Source organism: Cherax quadricarinatus, chromosome 5, assembly GCF_038502225.1.
Source record: "Cherax quadricarinatus isolate ZL_2023a chromosome 5, ASM3850222v1, whole genome shotgun sequence".
In the NCBI taxonomy this organism is placed as follows: domain Eukaryota; kingdom Metazoa; phylum Arthropoda; class Malacostraca; order Decapoda; family Parastacidae; genus Cherax; species Cherax quadricarinatus.
Window position 1 is genome coordinate 28,043,545 of NC_091296.1, and position 17,662 is coordinate 28,061,206.

Here is a 17,662-nt window from a genome sequence, read left to right on the forward strand (position 1 = left end):
ATGTGAGATTTATAATTCTGTAGTCATAGGGTGAGATGTCTCAGGGCACACATAAGAGTTCTTGGTATAAGATATGGCCTGCAAGCCTATTAACCAGTGATGATGATTTAGGCATTTGCAGTAATTTTGTAGGATTGTCATGAAACAGGTGGCCATTATAAAAAATGCAGTAGTAAACCTTTCATTTAAAAGACTTCGAATATAAAAAACTTCGGAAATATAGGAAAAAATCAACTAAGTCAGTTGATTCGGAAACAACAAAGTCCATTGGTTACAGAATTGCCCGTTATTGTTTTGATTATGGCAAAACTATTGCAATTCTGTTTACCATAATTACCATTACCAGCCACCTGCTTCCCACTATTAATCTGTTGAGAATTTTCTGCATTACGCCACATGCCAAGGAACTCTGTGAAATGATTTCTGGGTCATCTGAGGAAGGCATTAGAAACTGGTTTGATTGTGATAAAGATTGAGGGATAAAGACATAGGCACAACATTTACAACATTTTATTAAGAAAATATTTCACCTACTAGGGGAAGCTTTGTTAATCTTACATAAAGTTTCCTGAAAAGAGTTTAATGAGTTACCCAAAACCCATACAGGCAACACCTCCCCTCAGACCTATCACTTCAGGTAATGGGAAGATCCACTCACAAACTGACAGGGATACTTGTGAAGCATCTGTCCAAACTACAGTGGACCCCCGGTTAACGATATTTTTTCACTCCAGAAACATGTTCAGGTGCCAGTACTGACCGAATTTGTTCCCATAAGGAATATTGTGAAGTAGATTAGTCCATTTCAGACCCCCAAACATACACGTACAAACGCACTTGCATAAATACACTTACATAATTGGTCGCATTCGGAGGTAATCGTTATGCGGGGGTCCACTGTACAGTGGACCCCCGCATAACGATTACCTCCGAATGCGACCAGTTATGTAAGTGTATTTATGTAAGTGCGTTTGTAAGTGTATGTTTGGGGGTCTGAAATGGACTAATCTACTTCACAATATTCCTTATGGGAATAAATTCGGTCAGTACTGGCACCTGAACATACTTATGGAGTGAAAAAATATCGTTAACCGGGGGTCCACTGTATTGGGTACCATAAGCTAGTTACATCTGAAGCACTTGTTACTTCATTAACCCTTAAATGGTCCAAATGTATATACATGTATACGTTTTTTCAACATTTGAAAGTATGTAAAAAAATGTACATCATCTTTTTTTTTTTACATTTGGAAATGTGTAAAAAACTTTTATCCACTTTTTTTTTTTTTGTTTGAAAATATGTAAAAAAACATAGATCCACTTTTGGAGCACTACGGATTTGAACGTCGATCTATTTGGACCGTTTAAGGGTTAACTAAGTAAAAAACATTATCATTAAGAACAAACGTAGACCCAGTTTTGACTGAAAGACCTTTCCACTAATGTACCACCACATGGGCCAGCGCACTACTGAGGAATAAAATGACAACCTTGACCTGCCCATACCCATCAAAGACATCATGGATCTGGTGGAACTGCGAATCAACTACAGATTCTCCAGCTACAAAGAACAAATACACATTGCTTTGATATGGTCATGAGCTCACCCATGAACCTGCTGCTTGTTTCTTTAAAAAAGTGGCTAAACTTGATGTTCATTCATTAACAGTTACTCTTTTGTTTTATAGGTGCTGTCTGGCTGAATTATTCACTGAAGGTTATGCCCCTTTTGACCTAACTCAACTTCTGGCATACAGAGTTGGTGACTACTATCCTAACAAGGTGCTGGATAAGATAGATGAACCCAGAGTCAAGGTGAAAACTAGTGCTATATCCTTGTAATTTTCTTGTTCTTACATTTTGTGATTATTATTAATATATATTTTTTAAATATTTCTGCTCTGAAAACTTGCACATAAAATCTTCCAAATATTACTTAGATCACATGCTTTAGAATGTATTTGCTAAGCATGATGTTACTGGCTTAATTGTGATGTTAATTGTGATGTTAATTGTGATGTCAGTCCACACATTTGTAATGTTACTAACACAATTATGATATTTCTACACACAACTGTAAAGTTACTAACAAAATTGTGATATTTCTTCACACAACTGTAAGGTTACCAACACAACTGCAATGTTGGTACACACAATTGTAATGTTACTAACACAGTTGTCATGTTGCTACACATATTTGAAGCATTGTAGCTTAAACAACTAAATGTTAATGATGTATATGGAAATTAAAGTCTGATACTTTCTAACATAGATATCTAAATTATGGAAGCAGGAAAGTTTGTTTTATGTGCTCATCAGCTCTTTTTACCCTTAAACTGTCCAAACGTAGATCTACGTTGACATGCGTAGCGCTCCGACCTTGATTCTCACCGTTTGAAGGCATGTAAAATTGGACGTAGATCTACGTTCGGAGCACTATGCACATCAACGTAGATCTATGTTTGGACAATTTAAAGGTTAAAGCGAAAACTTAAGCAAAAACTGGCAAAACACTATCAGTACTACACCTAGTGTATTTAGATAAGAAGAAATCCTCTTATTTAAAAGTGATCATGTTCTATTTACAACAAAATCTTTATTTCCCAGGAAGATACATTGGAGTTACTGTAGTAGGTTAACAATGTATGTAACTTACAAGGAAAAATCTCATAGATATGCATAGTATTTCAGTAATAATAATAATATCTGAGGTTTTGTAATTCTTGCATGCCTTGTCTTTCAAGAAACTTACAAGTGTTCACACGTCAAACCATAGATACTTTTTCTTCTTCTCTTTCAACGCACCGGGCAATATCCCACTGAGACGGGGTGGACCAAAAGGAAAAACAAAAGTTCCTCCTTTTAAATTTAGTAATATATACAGGAGAAGGGGTTACTAACCCCTTGCTCCCAGCATTTTAGTTGCCTCTTACAACACGCATGGCTTACAGAGCAAGAATTCCGTTCCACTTCCCCATGGAGATCCATAGATACACTTACAATAAAAAACAACAGTAAAGTTTTTAAGAGTGACAGTATGATCATCTGGATCATTAGCTCCAGAAAACAAATGTGCTTTTAACTGTAACTTAAAAGCATGAACAGATTCAGGCAGTCCTAACTTGTAACTAATATTCATAACTTGGAAGTCAATGTATAATAGGGGTATAATAAGGGGTTACAATGAAATTTTTTTCAGAGATATACATTTGGCACAGCAAGTTTTTTATATTTGTATAAATTTATTGTTAAAATTTTTTTAATTCATCTAACAAGTTACAGCATTTATTCCACATTCAGGCAGTTGTGTGGTAATTGGTTTGAGGTAGACTGTTTAGGTAGATTCCCGAGCAGAAACTCCATAGGTGAGGTATGGGTAAATGAGAGCCAAGTAGTGTTGGTAATCTAGATTGGGGAACATAATAGCATATTTTGGAGAGTATATACCTACAATTTTTTATATTTTTATATGGTAAATAAGTTTATTCAGGTATACACAAATGCAGTTACAAAGGTTATCATACATAGCAACATATGTTAAAAGAACCTAGGACAACCCAAAAAAAAAAGTCAGAGAGTGACTTATTTTCATTATCTGGTCACAAGCACCAAATTTTAATTTATTATCTAGAAACTTAGAGATAATGAATAACATGTTGTACGTTTGACTTAGGCATAAAAAATAAGCATGCTAGACTAAATTAAAACAAAATTATTATTTTTATTATTATCACACTGGCCGATTCCCACCAAGGCAGGGTGGCCCGAAAAAGAAAAACTTTCACCATCATTCACTCCATCACTGTCTTGCCAGAAGGGTGCTTTACACTACAGTTTTTAAACTGCAACATAAACACCCGTCCTTCAGAGTGCAGGCACTGTACTTCCCATCTCCAGGACTCAAGTCCGGCCTGCCGGTTTCCCTGAACCCCTTCATAAATGTTACTTTGCTCACACTCCAACAGCACGTCAAGTATTAAAAACCATTTGTCTCCATTCACTCCTATCAAACACGCTCACGCATGCCTGCTGGAAGTCCAAGCCCCTTGCACACAAAACCTCCTTTACCCCCTCCCTCCAACCTTTCCTAGGCCGACCCCTACCCCGCCTTCCTTCCACTGCAGACTGATACACTCTTGAAGTTATTCTGTTTCGCTCCATTCTCTCCACATGTCCGAACCACCTCAACAACCCTTCCTCAGCCCTCTGGACAACAGTTTTGGTAATCCCGCACCTCCTCCTAACTTCCAAACTACGAATTCTCTGCATTATATTCACACCACACATTGCTCTCACACATGACATCTCCACTGCCTCCAGCCTTCTCCTCGCTGCTACATTCATCACCCATGCTTCACACCCATATAAGAGCGTTGGTAAAACTATACTCTCATACATTCCCCTTTTTGCCTCCAAGGACAAAGTTCTTTGTCTCCAGAGACTCCTAAGTGCACCACTCACCCTTTTCCCCTCATCAATTCTATGATTCACCTCATCTTTCATAGACCCATCTGCTGACACGTCCACTCCCAAATATCTGAATACATTCACCTCCTCCATACTCTCTCCCTCCAATCTGATATCCAATCTTTCATCACCTAATCTTTTTGTTATCTTCATAACCTTACTCTTTCCTGTATTCACTTTCAATTTTCTTCTTTTGCACACCCTACCAAATTCATCCACCAATCTCTGCAACTTCTCTTCAGAATCTCCCAAGAGCACAGTGTCATCAGCAAAGAGCAGCTGTGACAACTCCCACTTTATGTGTGATTCTTTATCTTTCAACTCCACGCCTCTTGCCAAGACCCTCGCATTTACTTCTCTTACAACCCCATCTATAAATATATTAAACAACCACGGTGACATCACACATCCTTGTCTAAGGCCTACTTTTACTGGGAAATAATTTCCCTCTTTCCTACATACTCTAACTTGAGCCTCACTATCCTCATAAAAACTCTTCACTGCTTTCAGTAACCTACCTCCTACACCATACACCTGCAACATCTGCCACATTGCCCCCCTATCCACCCTGTCATATGCCTTTTCCAAATCCATAAATGCCACAAAGACCTCTTTAGCCTTATCTAAATACTGTTCACTTATATGTTTCACTGTAAACACCTGGTCCACACACCCCCTACCTTTCCTAAAGCCTCCTTGTTCATCTGCTATCCTATTCTCCGTCTTACTCTTAATTCTTTCAATAATAACTCTACCATACACTTTGCCAGGTATACTCAACAGACTTATCCCCCTATAATTTTTGCACTCTCTTTTATCCCCTTTGCCTTTATACAAAGGAACTATGCATGCTCTCTGCCAATCCCTAGGTACCTTACCCTCTTCCATACATTTATTAAATAATTGCACCAACCACTCCAAAACTATATCCCCACCTGCTTTTAACATTTCTATCTTTATCCCATCAATCCCGGCTGCCTTACCCCCTTTCATTTTACCTACTGCCTCACGAACTTCCCCCACACTCACAACTGGCTCTTCCTCACTCCTACAAGATGTTGTTCCTGCTTGCCCTATACACGAAATCACAGCTTCCCTATCTTCATCAACATTTAACAATTCCTCAAAATATTCCCTCCATCTTCCCAATACCTCTAACTCTCCATTTAATAACTCTCCTCTCCTATTTTTAACTGACAAATCCATTTGTTCTCTAGGCTTTCTTAACTTGTTAATCTCACTCCAAAACTTTTTCTTATTTTCAACAAAATTTGTTGATAACATCTCACCCACTCTCTCATTTGCTCTCTTTTTACATTGCTTCACCACTCTCTTAACCTCTCTATTTTTCTCCATATACTCTTCCCTCCTTACATCACTTCTACTTTGTAAAAACTTCTCATATGCTAACTTTTTCTCCCTTACTACTCTCTTTACATCATCATTCCACCAATCGCTCCTCTTCCCTCCCGCACCCACTTTCCTGTAACCACAAACTTCTGCTGAACACTCTAACACTACATTTTTAAACCTACCCCATACCTCTTTGACCCCATTGCCTATGCTCTCATTAGCCCATCTATCCTCCAATAGCTGTTTATATCTTACCCTAACTGCCTCCTCTTTTAGTTTATAAACCTTCACCTCTCTCTTCCCTGATGCTTCTATTCTCCTTGTATCCCATCTACCTTTTACTCTCAGTGTAGCTACAACTAGAAAGTGATCTGATATATCTGTGGCCCCTCTATAAACATGTACATCCTGAAGTCTACTCAACAGTCTTTTATCTACCAATACATAATCCAACAAACTACTGTCATTTTGCCCTACATCATATCTTGTATACTTATTTATCCTCTTTTTCTTAAAATATGTATTACCTATAACTAAACCCCTTTCTATACAAAGTTCAATCAAAGGGCTCCCATTATCATTTACACCTGGTACCCCAAACTTACCTACCACACCCTCTCTAAAAGTTTCTCCTACTTGAGCATTCAGGTCCCCTACCACAATCACTCTCTCACTTGGTTCAAAGGCTCCTATACATTCACTTAACATCTCCCAAAATCTCTCTCTCCTCTGCATTCCTCTCTTCTCCAGGTGCATACACGCTTATTATGACCCACTTCTCGCATCCAACCTTTACTTTAATCCACATAATTCTTGAATTTACACATTCATATTCTCTTTTCTCCTTCCATAACTGATCATTTAACATTACTGCTACCCCTTCCTTTGCTCTAACTCTCTCAGATACTCCCCCCACTGAAACTCTCCTACCCCCTTCAGCTTTGTTTCGCTTAGGGCCAGGACATCCAACTTCTTTTCATTCATAACATCAGCAATCATCTGTTTCTTGTCATCCGCACTACATCCACGCACATTTAAGCATCCCAGTTTTATAAAGTTTTTCTTCTCTTTTTTAGTAAATGTCTAAAATAATTATGCTTATTTGAAACAATGTTTCCAAAAAATTAACTGGACAAAAATATATAAGGGATCAACATGAACAAAGTACATGTATAGGTAATTCCAGGACAGATCAGTTAATGACAGGGAAAAAGTACCACCGCTGCCTCATTTTGTTTTAACCTGAGTTAGAAGTTTCAACTTGAATATAATAATATTTGCAGATTTTTAGTAAAATTTGATCTATAGATGAAGAGTTGAGACCAAGATCATTTAACTTTACTTGCTAACAGCACATATTTCCAATTGCCATTACTTTCTTCCTGATGGTCACAGTCAGACTTTGATAGTTTATATCACTGTAAACAGATATTTGGGAGTAGATGTGTCAGTGGATGGGTTTATGTAGGATGAGGTTAATCATATATTGAAGAAGGAAAAAAGGTGGGTGGTGCAGTGAGGTATTTGAGGAGACATAAAACGTTATCCATGGAGAAAGAAGAGAATGTATGAAAGTAAAGTGGTACCAACACTCTTATATGGGTGTGAAGCTTGGGTTGTAAATGTTGCAACGAGGAGGTGGCTGGAAGCAGTGGAGATGTCCTGTCTAAGGGCAATGTTTTATTTATTTTTTTTATTAACACATCGACCATTTCCCACCAAGGCAGGGTGGCCTGAAAAAGAAAAATTTTCATCACCATTCACTCCATCACTATCTTGCCAGAGGCATGCCTACACTACAGTTATAAAACAGCAACATTAACACCCCTCCTTCAGAGTGCAAACACTGTACTTCCCATCCCCAGGACTCAAGTCCGGCCTGCCGGTCAAATCCTTAAAACCATTTGTCTCCATTCGCTCCTGTCGAACACACTCAGGCACGCTTGCTGAAAGTCCAAGCCCCTCGCACACAAAACCTCCTTTACCCCCTCCCTCCAACCTTTCCTAGGCCGACCCCTACCCTGCCTTCCCCCCACTACAGATTTCACACTCTTGAAGTCATTCTATTTCGTTCCAGCCTCTCTACATGTCTAAACCATCTCAATAATCCCTCCTCAGCTCTCTGGATAATAGTTTTGGCAATCCCACACCTCCTCCTAATCTCCAAACTACAGATTCTCTGCATTATATTCACACCACACATTGCCCTCAGACATGACATCTCCACTGCCTCCAGCCTTCTCCTTGTTGCAACATTCACAACCCATGCCTCACACCCAAACAAGAGCATTGGTTTAACTATACTCTTATACATTCCCCTCTTTGCTTTCATGGATAAAGTTCTTTGTCTCCACAGACTCCTCAGTGCACCACTCACCTTTTTTCCCTCATCAATTCTATGATTCACCTCATCCTTCACAGACCCATTTGCTGACACGTCCACTCCCAAATATCTGAACACATTCACCTCCTCCATACTCTCTCCCTCCAATCTGTGTGGTGTAAATATTATGTGTGGTGTAAACATTATGCAGAGAATTCGGAGTGTGGAAATTAGGAGAAGGTGTGGAGTTAATAAAAGTATTAGTCAGAGGGCTCAAGAGGGGTTCAGGTGGTTTGGTCATTTAGAGAGAATGGATCAAAGTAGAATGACTTGGAGAGGGTATAAATCTGTAGGGGAAGGAAGGTGGGGTAGGGGTCGTCCTCGAAAAAGATGGAGGGAGGGGGTAAAGGAGCTTTTGTGGGCGAGGGGCTTGGACTTCCAGCAAGCGTGCGTGAGCGTGTTAGATAGGAGTGAATGGAGACGAATGGTTTTTGGGACCTGACGAGCTGTTGGAGTGTGAGCTGGGTAATATTTAGTGAAGGGATTCATGGAAACCGGTTATTTTTATATAGCCGAACTTGAGTACTGAAAATGGGAAGTACAATGCCTGCACTTTAACCCCTTGACTGTCACAACCCCAAATCCTGAGGTGTCTCCTGATGTCATAAAATTTAAAAAAAAAAAAAATTATTTTTTCTTATGAAATGATAGAGAATCTTTTCCTGATTGTAATGACACCAAAAGAACGAAATTTGATGGAAAACTGACGGAATTATGCTCTTGTGAAGTTAGCGATGGCGATATTTACAAATTGGCGATTTTGCCCAATTTGAGCCTTATTTTCGGCTAATTCCATTGTTCCAGTCTACCAAACTCATAGCTATTTTTTTAGAACTCCATTTTTTCTATCGACTGAGTACAAGAAACTGCCCATTTACCGATTTCAACCACCCAATAATGTGGTCAGAAATTTACAATTTGGCCAATTTCATGAAAATTAAAAAATATGACAATTTCAAAATAGAGTTCAGAATGAACAATGCAGACATTCCTGGCTCAAAAATAACATTTTCTTTGTTCATCAGTCACATCTCCAGGCCCCTCTGATATTACTCTTGCTTTCTATTTTTAATTTTTATTCAAACAAAAATAGAAGATTTACAGTTATGCAGACTACTGCAATATTGTAATAATTGTATAAATAATGTCAACCTATTCATGACTGCATATTAGAATGGCTAGTTGGACATTTATTGGAAAATGACATCATTTGTTTACTTTTGAACATCGGCAAAAATCAAACATTTCCCCTACTTAGAGCTCCAATTCAAGGTTCTTTTCATAGTAAAACCAATCAAAATCACCTCTATTTCTATAATGTTTTCCATTCTATCAAATGAGACCAAGAAAACGAGAATACAGCCATAAATACTATACAAAAGTAGACCACAAATTCGGCATTTTAATTAAAATACAAACGGTCGGAGGTTTTTTTCTCATTATGCACTACGTGCTGCAGGATTTTTTTATATGGTGCACACTGACAACACACACCCATTTTCTCACATGTGAGCCTACCAGCTTTCTCCTGCTTGATTCGAAGCCGCTAGAATTTATGAGTATATATATGTATGTCAAAAATGGTGGTTCGTAAGACGTATATATACGACCAAAACAGTCAAAGGGTTAACCCTTTCAGGGGTGCGGACGTATTAGTACAGCTTACGCGCCAGGGTTTTTGACGTACTAGTACCCCTAAATTCTAGCGCCCTCAAATCTAGTGAGAGGAAGCTGGTAGGCCTACATATGAAAGAATGGGTCTATGTGGTCAGTGTGTGCAGTATAAAAAAAATCATGCAGCACACAGTGCGTAATGAGAAAAAAAACTGACCGTGTTTTTGGATTAAAACAGCGACTTTGCACTGTATTTTCGTATGGTATTTATTGTTGTATTCTAGTTTTCCTGGTCTCATTTTATGGAATGGAAGACATATTACAGAAATTGAGATGATTTTGACTGGTTTTACAATGAAAAGTACATTGAAATTGAGCTCAAAGTAGCAGAAATGTTTGATTTTTACCAAAGTTCAAAAGTAAACAAATCATGTTTAGCGTCCAATACACGTCAACTGGTGAGTCTAATATTCTTTCACAAGTGCACTGATATTATTTATACCGTTTCTACACTAATGCAGTAGTCTGCATAACAGTAAATCTTCAATTTTTTGTGAGAATAAAAATTCAAAGTGGAAAGCAAAAGTGAAGATACGGTACTATGTTCCACAGTCAGCCCTCCTGGCCCTATATCACTCACTTATTTACCCCTATCTCACCTATGGAATTTGTGCAAGGGGCTCAACAACAATAAACCATCTCAGACCACTAATTACCCAACAAAAGGCTGCAGTCAGAATGATGATAAATTCCCACTACAGGCAGCACACTCCACCAATATTCAAAACTCTGAACCTACTCACCATACAAAACATCCATACTTATTACTGCACCTACTACATACATAGAACACTTAACTCTGATATAAACCCTCCCCTCAGATGTCTCTTTACCAACCTCAACAGAACACATGACCATAACACAAGGCACAGATCACTCTTTGATGTTCCTCGTGTCCATCTCACGCTATGCAAAAACTCAATGCACATAAAAGACCCTAAAATCTGGAATTCATTACCTGTGAATATAAAAGAAACACTATCTGTTTATAAATTCAAGTCTCTTCTCAAAAATCACTTATTCACCCACAACTAAATAAATACTGAATAATTGTATCTCATAAATGTTTCTCATTATTGTATCTCATAAATGTCTAACCTGTGACCCAATCAAACTTTGTTATTTTTTAATTACATTACCTAACAGAATACTCCATTCTACTGAATGCACAGCAACACAGTAAATGACCATATGACCTGTCTTTGTAATACTCATTTGTGCTAAATTGTTATCTGTTTACAATAATGTTTTTACCACTGAATATATCATTGCTTAGTTAATCTTAAGTTAATTTTAAGCCTGCCCATAATGCTCTGCATACAAGGGGCTTTGGCATGTTGCACTTTAATAACTGTATTCCTTTGTACTTCTCTGTATCATGTTCAAATTAATAAATAAATAAATGAATGTAAGAGGGGCGTGGGGACATGACTAATGAACAGAGGAAATGTTATTTTAGTGCCAGGAATGTCTGTCTTGTTTATTCTGGACCCTATTTGGAAATTGGCATCTTTTGAAATTTGTGTGAAATTGGCAAAATTGCTAAATTCTGACCACTGTATTGGATAGTTGAAATCGGTAAATGGGTGGTTTCTTGTACTCATTCGATAGAAAAAATGGAGTTCTAGCAAAATAGCTATGATTTTTGTCGACAAGTACACTGGAATTGGCCGAAAATAGGGCTCAAAGTGGGCAAAATCGCTGATGCGTAAACATCGTCAAGACCGCTAACTTCGCGAGAGCATAATTCCGTAAGTTTTCCATCAAATTTCATACTTTTGGTGTCATTATGATTGGGTAAAGATTCTCTATCTTCTCATTAGATTTTTTTTTTTTTTTTTTTTTTAAATTTGGGCGACCCTGAGAACAAGTCTGGGAGAGGGCCTGGGGACCCTGAAAGGGTTAAAGGAGCAGTTTGGGATATTGGCAGTTAGGAGGGATATGTTTAATATCTTTATATATGCTTCTAAACTGTTGTATCTGGGCATCTCTGCAAAGACAGTGATTATGTATGAGTGATGTGAATGTGTTGAATGATGATGAAAGTACAGTGGTACCTCGGGATACGAACAGCTCAAAACTCGAACAGTTATGTAAGTGTATTTAAGTGCTTTTGTAAGTGTATTTTTGGGAGTCTGAAATGGTTTAATCTAATTTACATTATGCCTTATGGGAACAAATTCGTTTGGTATCGGCACTCGAACAGCCTTCTGGAACGAAATAAATTCGTATCCCTAGGTAACACTGTATTTTCTTCTTGGGGATTTCCTTTCTTTTTGGGTCACCCTGTCTCGGTGGGAGATAGCCGACTTGTTGAAAAAAAAATTTATGAATAAAAGATTGATTATATATTCTTTTTCCATGCTAATGATGTATAGGCTCTTGTTGAACACATGATTCAGCGGGAACCCAACAAGAGACTCAGTGTGGCCGAGTATCTAGAGCAGGAGCGAGGAGCCACATTTCCTGAACATTTCTATACATTCCTGTGGCCATTTCTCAAGCAGTTTGCTGTTGCACCAATCATGCCTCCTGATGACAAAATCAAACAGTAAGCATATTTCTTTTCATATACTCATAAAGTTGAAACTTTATGATCATCCCCAATCATGACTTAAATTTGAAATTTTTAAAGAATTTCTTAATTACAGTGGACCCTCACCTAATGAACGCATTGCATAACATTAAATCCAGCTAGCGATACATTTTAACGCAAAAATTTTGCCTTGGCTAGCGCTAAAAAACTCGCCCAACGCAATTCGTTCCGTTCAAGACGCATTCACTTGCGGCCTGAGCGCACCTCACTTGTCCCGTGGGTGCCAGTGTTTACAAGCCAGCCACCGCGGTCGCATCCAAACATACAATCGGAACATTTCATATTATCACAGCGTTTTTAGTGATTGCACCTGCAAAATAAGTCACCATGGGCCCCAAGAAAGCTTCTAGTGCCAACCCTACAGCAAAAAGGGTGAGAATTACTATGGATATGAAGAAAGAGATCATTGCTAATTATGAAAGTGGAGTGCATGTCTCCGAGCTGGCCAGGTTGTACACAAAACCCAATCAACCATCGCTACTATTGTGGCCAAGAAAACGGCAATCAAGGAAGCTGTTCTTGCCAAAGGTGCAACTTTGTTTTTGAAACAGAGATCGCAAGTGATAGAAGATGTTGAGAGACTATTATTGGTGTGGATAAACGAAAAACAGATAGCAGGAGATAGCATCTCTCAAGCGATCATATGTGAAAAGGCTAGGAAGTTGCATGACGATTTAATTAGAAAAATGCCTGCAACTAGTGGTGATGTGAGTGAATTTAAGGCCAGCAAAGGTTGGTTTGAGAGATTTAAGAATCGTAGTGGCATACATAGTGTGATAAGGCATGGTGAGGCTGCCAGTTCAGACCAAAAAGCAGCTGAAAAATATGTGAAGGAATTCAAGGAGTACATAGACAGTGAAGAATTGAAACCTGAACAAGTGTTTAATTGTGACAAAACAGGCCTGTTTTGGAAGAAAATGCCAAGCAGGACCTACATTACTCAGGAGGAAAAGGCACTCCCATAAGCCTATGAAAGACAGGCTTACTCTGTTGATGTGTGCTAATGCTAGTGGTGATTGCAAAGTGAAGCCTTTATTGGTGTATCATTCTGAAACTCCCAGAGTGTTCAGGAAAAACACTGTCCTCAAGGCTAATTTGTGTGTGATGTGGAGGGCAAACAGTAAGGCATGGGTCACTAGAGACCTTTTCTATGACTGGTTACACCATGCATTTGCCCCCCACTGTCAAAAATTACCTCCTGGAAAATAAATTGGACCTTAAGTGCCTCCTGGTATTAGACAGTGCTCCTGGTCATCCTTCAGACGTGGTAGAGTGACTTTCTGGGGACACGAGCTTCATTAAGGTCAAGTTTTTGCCTCCTAATACCACTCCTCTCCTGCAGCCCATGGACCAGCAGGTCATTGCAAACTTCAAAAACCTCTACACAAAAGCTATGTTTGAAAGGTGACTCAAGAAATCGTAATGACACGATTGCAAATAAACCATACCCCCGGCCGGGATTGAACCCGCGGTCATAGTCTCTCAAAACTCCAGCCCGTCGCATTAGCCACTAGACCAGCTAGCCACAATAAGATTCATCCAACTAGGTATATTTCTACCCCATAGGAAGGTTAGCACAGGCACCTCTGTGACCACAAATGCAAGTTTTTACAGACGAATCTCCAGCTAGCGTGGCCGTGATGAACTCTAGCTCAAGTCCCTTCACTGCCGTCAACATGACTCAAGAAATCGTAATGGCACGATTGCAAATAAACCATACCCCCGGCCGGGGGTATGGTGGCTAGCTGGTCTAGTGGCTAACGCGACGGGCTGGAGTTTTGAGACTCTATGACCGCGGGTTCAATCCCGGCCGGGGGTATGGTTTGAAAGATGCTTTGTAGTGACCACAGAAACTCATTTGACTCTAAGAGAGTTTTGGAGAGATCACTTTAGCATCCTTAGTTGTGTAAACATTATAGGTAAGGCTTGGGAGGAAGTGATTAAGAGGACCTTGAACTCTACTTGGAAGAAACTGTGGCCAGAATGTGTAGACAAAAGGGATTTTGAAGGATTTGAGGCTAACCTTGAGAAGCCTATGCCAGTTGTGGAATCAATTGTAGCATTAGGGAAGTCCTTGGGGTTGGAGGTTAGTGTGGAGGATGTGGAAGAGTTGGTGGAGGAGGACAATGAAGAACTAACCACTGATGAGCTGCAAGATCATCTTCAACAGCAAGAGGCCAGACCTGAGGAAACTGCTCCGGAGGAGGGAATAGAGAAATTGAGGAAGTTGCCTACTTTAAAGATTAAGGAAATGTGTGCAATGTGGCTTAAAGTGCAAACCTTTTTTGATGAAAATCACCCTCACACAGCTATTGCAAGCCGTGCTGGTGACTATTACACTGACAATGTTGTGAAACACTTTAGGAATGTCATAAAGGAACGGGAGATACAGGCGTCTATGGACAGATATGTTGTGCGACAGAGGTCCAGTGACTCTCAAGCTGGTCCTAGTGGCATTAAAAGAAGAAGGGAAGTAGCCCCGGAAAAGGACTTGACATCTCAATTCCTAATGGAAGGGAATTCCCCTTCTAAACATTAACACCATCCGCACACTCCCCTCCTCCCATCCCATCAATCATCACCAGATCTTCAATAAAGGTAAGTGTCATGTAATTGTTCACACAGTTTGTGTGTATTAAAATTAATATTTCATGTGATAAACTTTTTTTTTTTTTCATACTTTGGGGTGTCAGGAACGGATTAATTTGATTTCCATTATTTCTTATGGGGAAAATTAATTCGGCTAACGATAATTTCGCCTAACGTTGAGCTCTTAGGAACGGATTAATATCGTTAGGCGAGGGTCCACTGTATATTCTTTATATAATTAATTAATTTAGGTAGTCATTTATGCTTTGGGTTGGTGTAGTTGAAGGTGATGTAACAACTGCAAATAATAAAGAAGAATATTAAAGGCAGGGATGTACCATGCATGAGAATAATGTGTTGTGTAAATACAGTACAGCCTCTCCTTACTTTACGATGAAGTTCCATTCCTAAGACCACGTTGTTAAACGAATTTGTCGCTAAGTGAGGAGCATACTATAATGGTAGTGAGTTTGTGTCAACCATCTTTGATATTGTTTAGTGTCACCTTTGCACCATTTATAACATTTCTGATATACATACGTATGTTTAAATGTTTATACAGTAGTGTACTGTATATTGAAATAAACAGAATAAAGGAAATCAGCTCTAATATACATTATTTAGGTTTGAATGCTGGTCAGAGAGCCCTTCTTAAGTCCGAGGCATCGGTAAACGAATATGTCGCTAAGTGAGGAGAGGCTGTATTATGTAAGAAATAAATTAAGAATCTAGAAGACATTTATTGTGAAATGAAAGGTATAATGCAAATAACAGAAAAAGGTTAAGATGGTTTGGTCATGTAGAAAGAAAGGAGGATGATAGTAGGTCAAGACTTCTTATGAATCTTGAATGAATGGCATTGAGATGTTTTTTCTCATCATTAGATACACCTCACTGTGCAGGAAACTCTTGCCCAACACTTGAATCCTAGCTGGAGTAGTGGTTTTACACAGTTAACACAGGATATGACTACTACAAAAAAATTTATTTTTCTTGCATTAGACCTACAGCAGTTGGCTATTATAATGGTACCTACCCATATTTTTTTCAGCTGGGTAGACAAATACAATGCAGAAAATTTGCCCATATGTTTCATTGTTCCTGGGAATAAAACCCAGGACCTTATGGTTGTAAACTAAGTGCTCTCACAAGTGAGCTACATATGACCTTAGAGGTTCAGGGGATGTCTGTGAAGAGGATGAAAGGTAGGCTAATGTGGGCATGTTAAACTGAAGAGGGTGTAGGGGTTTGCCATACTGTTATAATGTCTTCATGGTAGTGCATGCTCCTGGAAACCACTTACTCAGACCTGAGTTTTGGAGGTGGGGAATATGTGCTGTACAAGACCTGCTCTGAAAGTTGGGCTCAGGTGATGGTGACTGGAGGGTCATTGACTGGAAGGAAAGCAAAGGGCCAAGAGATGGTAAATTTGTTTTCTTTCAAAGTTGATCCCATGCATCAGAAATCTTTCCTATGAGGATAGACTGAGGGCCCTGAATCTGCACTCTCTAGAAAGGCATAGAATTAGGGGGGATATGATTGAGGTGTATAAATGGAAAACAGGAATAAATAAAGGAGATGTAAATAGCATGCTGAAAATTTCCAGCCAAGATAGGACTCGCAGCAATGGTTTCAAGTTGGAAAAATTCTGATTCAGGAAGGATATAGGAAATCACTGGTTTGGTAATAGAGTTGTGGATGAGTGGAACAAACTCCCAAGTTCTGTCATAGAAATGAAAACGTTGTGTAGTTTTAAAAATAGGTTAGATAAATACATGAGTGGGTGTGAGTTGGGCCTGACTAGTTTGTGCTACTAGGTCTGATGCCGTGCTCCTTCCTTAACCCGTAAACGGTCCAAGCAGATCTACGTTCATATGTGTAGTGCTACAAAAGTAGATCTAAGTTTTTTTTACATATTTTCAAATATAACAAAAAAAAAAGTAGATCAAAGTTTTTTTACACATTTTCAAATGTATAAAAACAAAAAGAAGATCTACTTTTTTTACATACTTTCAAATGTTGAAAACACGTATATATACGTTTGGACCGTTTACGGGTTAAATGGAAGTGATCTGACTAGGTGGGTCATTGGTCTAAGCTGGGGGGTTGACATTGACCTGCTTTGCATGGGTCAGTAGGCCTGCTACAGTGTTCCTTCTTATGTTCTTACGTTCTTATGAGCACCTGTTCTTTCAAGAAATTAACGTGCTCACACACCAAGCCATAAATGCACCTATTATGCTAACATTTATATTTAAGATTATATTATTATCAGGATCATAAGCTGTAGGAAAAAGCATGCACTTTCAACATGTTTTGCTGCTTTAATTTGATCAACAACAACTAGGGCTAAAGAAAAATCAAAATTATCTCGCACAGATGTGTCTATGAAAATGGTATAATAACATGAAAGGCTTGCTGGCTTACATTCTAGTTCACTCAAAACTTCTCCAAACTAATTTACATAATATCATTTTCCACAAAGTCAAATTTTAATTTAATTAAGAAACTGCTCTTATAAGTCCTCAGGGTAATCCCTGACTTAGTGAAAATGGGATTCTTGGCAAGAGTGCATTTGACACTTCCTTGAGTTAAGTCTG

General features: G+C 38.8%; 1 protein-coding gene across 5 annotated transcripts in view; it reads left to right on the forward strand.

Moving 5' to 3' along the window:
• Vps15 (vacuolar protein sorting 15) overlaps positions 1–17,662 on the forward strand; it is a 164,744-nt gene that overhangs the window by 39,173 nt on the left and 107,909 nt on the right. For all 5 annotated transcript variants that reach the window (XM_053771055.2, XM_053771056.2, XM_053771054.2 and 2 more), the window contains exons 7-8: positions 1,689–1,815; positions 12,256–12,428. In XM_053771055.2, the coding sequence (XP_053627030.1) occupies positions 1,689–1,815; positions 12,256–12,428 (300 nt within the window). The remainder of the gene's footprint in view (positions 1–1,688; positions 1,816–12,255; positions 12,429–17,662) is intronic.